At 34.3% G+C, this 4391-nt stretch overlaps 1 protein-coding gene across 1 annotated transcript; it reads left to right on the forward strand.

The window, feature by feature from the left end:
• Positions 1-569: 569 nt before the first annotated feature.
• LOC118755781 (derlin-2-like) lies at positions 570-1475 on the forward strand. The gene is made up of 3 exons (XM_036490600.1): positions 570-815; positions 924-1087; positions 1157-1475. The coding sequence occupies exons 1-3, from the start codon at positions 582-584 to the stop codon at positions 1314-1316; spliced, it is 558 nt and encodes a 185-aa protein (XP_036346493.1). The 5' UTR covers positions 570-581; the 3' UTR covers positions 1317-1475.
• The last annotated feature ends 2916 nt before the right edge of the window (positions 1476-4391 follow it).

The raw sequence follows: 4391 nt of genomic DNA on the forward strand, positions 1-4391 counted from the left end.
ACTTTTAGCCACTTGAAACTTGCACATTATTGCACTAAAATTGAATTGGCTAAAAAACTGTATACTCAAAAAACACTTCTGGGAAAAAAGTTTGAAATTATGCTGATTTTTTTTTAAGTGTTCTACAAAATCTTAAGCTTAGGTTTATATGGTATTTGTTAGGGAATAAAAATTAATAAATAAACATAAGTGGCAAACAATATTGTGAATTTGGTACAAAATGATATGTCCAACTTTGACTTTTTAAACAATTTAATTCTTGTAAAAATGATATACCTTTGCACTAAATAATTTTTTTAATTAAGTTTTTCTTTACATGTTTATGTATTTACATCGAGGTACTTAAGCGTGTTCTTTTAAGTACCCAACCCGCCTAAGTACCTTAAAAAGCTGAAATTTTTCGTGAGGTACTTAAGCGGGTTTTACTGTATAACAAAAATTTGCTCTAGCTTTTGCTGAAAGGTAAATAAAAGCTCTGCGTACATTTTTAGCGCATAATTTCAATAATGCCAACTTTTGAGTTGTGACTCTTTTGAAGACAGTGTGCGTTATGTATGTAAATATGTATGTATGTAGTTCGTATGTTTCTCTTTTTTAATCAAAGTTATTGTCGTATGCTCGAGGAGAGCTTCTTCCGCGATCGCACCGCTGATTTTGTTATGATGTTCCTGTTTGGAGGTGGGCTAATGGTTTTCTTTGGACTCTTCGTGAATCTGCTTTTTCTCGGGCAAGCTTTCACATTAATGCTAGTTTATGTATGGTCACGCCGAAATCCGTTTGTGCGTATGAATTTCTTTGGTGTGTTAAATTTTCAGGTAATTCCCGTTCTTTAAAATTATGTAATCACTAAAGTAAACTTCAAGCCGTAGAAGTACGACTCTTAAAGTAGTAGTGTGTCTATGCCTAATTGTATCCCCTTGCAGGCGCCTTACTTGCCATGGGTATTAATGTGCTGTTCAATGATACTGGGCAACACTATTTGGGTCGATGTTGTTGGTATGGGTGTAGGCCATATTTATTATTTCCTTGAAGATGTTTTTCCGCTTCAAGCTAACGGCTATAGAATCCTCAAAACTCCGCATTTTTTGTAAGTCCCTAGATATTTAATGCTCACATGCTGAAATTTATAACTAATAAAATGTATAAATCTTCATAGAAAAGTCTTATTTAACGAGCACATTGATAATAACAATCCTCCGTGGGTTGGCGACCGTCCAGGTGGCTTCCAATGGGGTGCTGATGAAGGAGAAAACTTGGGCGCTCAAGCACCAAACGTTGGTGCAGGTGATGGCAACGACGCTAATTTGAGGCGGTAAAACTTTCTTGTTTTATTTTTTTGGTTTTGTAATTTGATCACCCATTGTACTGAAAAAATTGCACATTCATTGCGAAAATGCATACGTAAGAAGGAAATGGCTTAGCACTTAAAAAAAGTATTGAAATAGTAAGACGGCAATAAATAAACCAACTAAAGATTTCTTTTATATTTGTAAATTTTCGGTGAAAGCAGAAATTTGTTTTAAGTCAGCTAATGGATTAATTGATTAGCTTTTATGATGTGAAGTATGTTTTTTACCGTTTCCTGGTATAACTTATTCTTATACAACATGAAATATATCATGAATATGAAATATAAATAAAACTAGTTTTATTTCAAGGCATTGAAAAAGTTGGTTAACACGTTTTCGAATAACTATTGAAGACGTGGCTAAGCAAGCACTTTCTCTACGTTATGTTCAAATTCAAATTGTTTGCCAATTTTCAGAAATCACAGTGAAAAATAACTTTTAGGGCCGTTAGGACATTGAGTTAAATACAACGACTGCTTTATCGATTACATGTTAAATGAACTATGTCGAAACAGTCGTTAGTGTGTGGCACGCAGCTTAGAAACTCAAATAGCTTCTGAAAATTAAATTAAACTCGATGGCGCTGCACAGCAATTATCACTTTTGCTTGAAAGCTCTGTCGAAACAATCGTAGGTGTGTGAAATACTAATAATAAAAATAAAAATGTTAAATGAAACAGCACATTATATCAAAGTACATACGTAAATATATTAGCCATGGGGCGCGTTACCTTTCAAATGCATTGGTCAATGTCTACGCGAATTACAGCGGATAAAGAAGTCCGTTTAATAAAAGGGGTCAATCTTACATACATACATAAATATCGTTAGTATTAGTATGGAAAGGCCGTAACTCACATCGTTGCTGAAAAGCCGTAACTAACTAAAAATCCAAAATTAACTTTTTCTTTGATTAGCATGCATTTCATCGAATTATAAGACCCCACATCGTTTTTTATGCGATATAAAATTTTAGTTAGTTATGGCATTTTTGCATTTCAGCGACGATGTGAGATACGCTCTTTTCATACTATACTAACGATATGTACGTATATATATCTGTGGTCGTAAGCAATAACCGCCTAAGTCGAAACACTTAAATTCGAGAAAAAACGTTTTAAACATTTGAATCGTAATGTTATCCTTATGGGGTAACCAAAATATGTTCCTCTATAATTTTTTAAATAGCCTAGCTGGCGAGATGAAAATTTCACATACAAATGGAATAGTAGTTGCAGAATACGATAGCATATATAACTCAATTATTTCTTAAGTCGACTCAGGCGGTTATGAATGCTTATGACCACAGATATATATATACTTCAGGATACATACGTACATACATACCTCCCACTTTAAAAGGAATACAATCAACAACTTTGACTAATCATTTAATCATTATTTTGTCTGCAAACCAAACTTGACAAGGGATGACGGAAATTCGTTCCAAAATAAATAATCATTTAAATCTTTATTGCTATTTATTGGGATTTTTATGACTTCGCTTTGGAGATTTCTGCGTCAGTTGGTTTCATTTCATTTTTTTATTGTTCTACTTTATTTGTATAAACCTTGAATTATAGCACGTTACTTCTATTTGATCCAAAACACGACTACATTTGATTGCCGAGTAAAACTTAACTTTTACTTTGACTTTTCAAGATAATGGTTATTTTTTATATTTTCTGCAATTTTTAACTTGAAAAGTCATTTTAGTGATAAAACGTTTTTAAAGTTGAATTTTACAGAGGAGTTAGAACAAGGGCTTCGGAGAGGATCGGAGCAAGGGAGCAAGAAGCATGGGATTTTAGCAGGGGTGGAGCTGGAGCAAAGAGCTAAAAAAGTTAATTGCCTAAGAAGCACATAAAATAAAATTAAACTTACTTAATTTTTTTTTTTGCCACTGAATAAACCCGTGTTGGCAATACTTGGCAATCCTGTTCATTGCACAATACCCAGCAGTCAGGGATAGGGCTTGTTCGAGTTGCAATCACAACCGCAGTGTTGCCCGAATTATTCAAGTATTACGTTCTGTGTGAATTTATAGCAACGTATTACCAGTTGGGTAGTTGCAACAGTGTTGCAACAGTCTGTGTTCGTCAGTGCGGCAGTAATGCCGCTTTTATTACGTATGTAGTCGGCAGTGGCTGAGCATGCTAATAGTTCTGAAGTGTCGGGTTCGAATGCCGTCAGGCACTTCATTATTTTTTTTTCGAACCATGAAAAAACATCTGTGAAGTGCAGAAGGAAAACGTATTGAACGACAAATTCAATAAGAAAATTTTCAGAAAAACAGCCAAAACAATTTTCGATTCTTGTCTGTACATACATTTCTGCCGTACACTTTAGTGGAAAAACGGATCATCAAAGTATCCGAAAATCGAATCGGTAAACGGACGAAATCCGCACTTCATCCACTTTTTTCCTTTTTCGGGCTTGAATCGTAACATCCGTTCACGGATCGAAAACGATACGAAAGAAAATTACGTGATACGTCAGGCAGTATAAGCTGAATGGGACAAATAGTACATTCACGAACGTCATGATCCGAAAAAATGCCCTGACTGGGTTAATATCTGTCATTTTATTTACAAGACAAAACACATTGGGATCATATACATACATAAATAGCTGTACGTATATATTTATGTTCTGCCACAAGAGGAAATTTAACAAAAAAAATTAAGCTAATTTTTTTAACGGTTAGGGCTCGATATGTACTAAATAAATAAATAAAAAAAAGGTTTTTTTATTGGGAGCGGGAGCGGAGCTCAGAGCGAAATCAAATAACGGAGCAGTGCCAGAGCGGAGCGATGAAAAAAAAAAAACCTTTGCTCCGAAGCCCTGGTTGGAACAGCGTTCTTTAAATACAGTTTTAAACCCGAAAACCTGCTTCTAACTTTATTATGATTACTAGCCATGATAGTTTTAAACATTACAGTGAATATTATGTATGTGTTTACCGAGCAAATAAACGAAATATACTATAGAAAGGAAATTATTAAACATACCTAAATACATATGTAATCAAACGCCAATTAC

The sequence above is a fragment of the Rhagoletis pomonella genome, unplaced genomic scaffold, assembly GCF_013731165.1.
Source record: "Rhagoletis pomonella isolate Grant_MI unplaced genomic scaffold, Rhpom_1.0 Rhpom_scaffold_07358, whole genome shotgun sequence".
NCBI lineage: Eukaryota > Metazoa > Arthropoda > Insecta > Diptera > Tephritidae > Rhagoletis > Rhagoletis pomonella.

What these genes read in the sequence shown, in the direction of transcription:
- LOC118755781 (XM_036490600.1), top strand. Translation starts at nt 582, where the DNA reads ATGTTTCTCTTTTTTAATCAAAGTTATTGTCGTATGCTCGAGGAGAGC. An exon ending in TTGGTGTGTTAAATTTTCAG is followed by an intron (nt 816 to 923) that starts GTAATTCCCGTT and finishes ATCCCCTTGCAG; the next exon opens with GCGCCTTACTTGCCATGGGT. An exon ending in CTCAAAACTCCGCATTTTTT is followed by an intron (nt 1,088 to 1,156) that starts GTAAGTCCCTAG and finishes AAATCTTCATAG; the next exon opens with AAAAGTCTTATTTAACGAGC.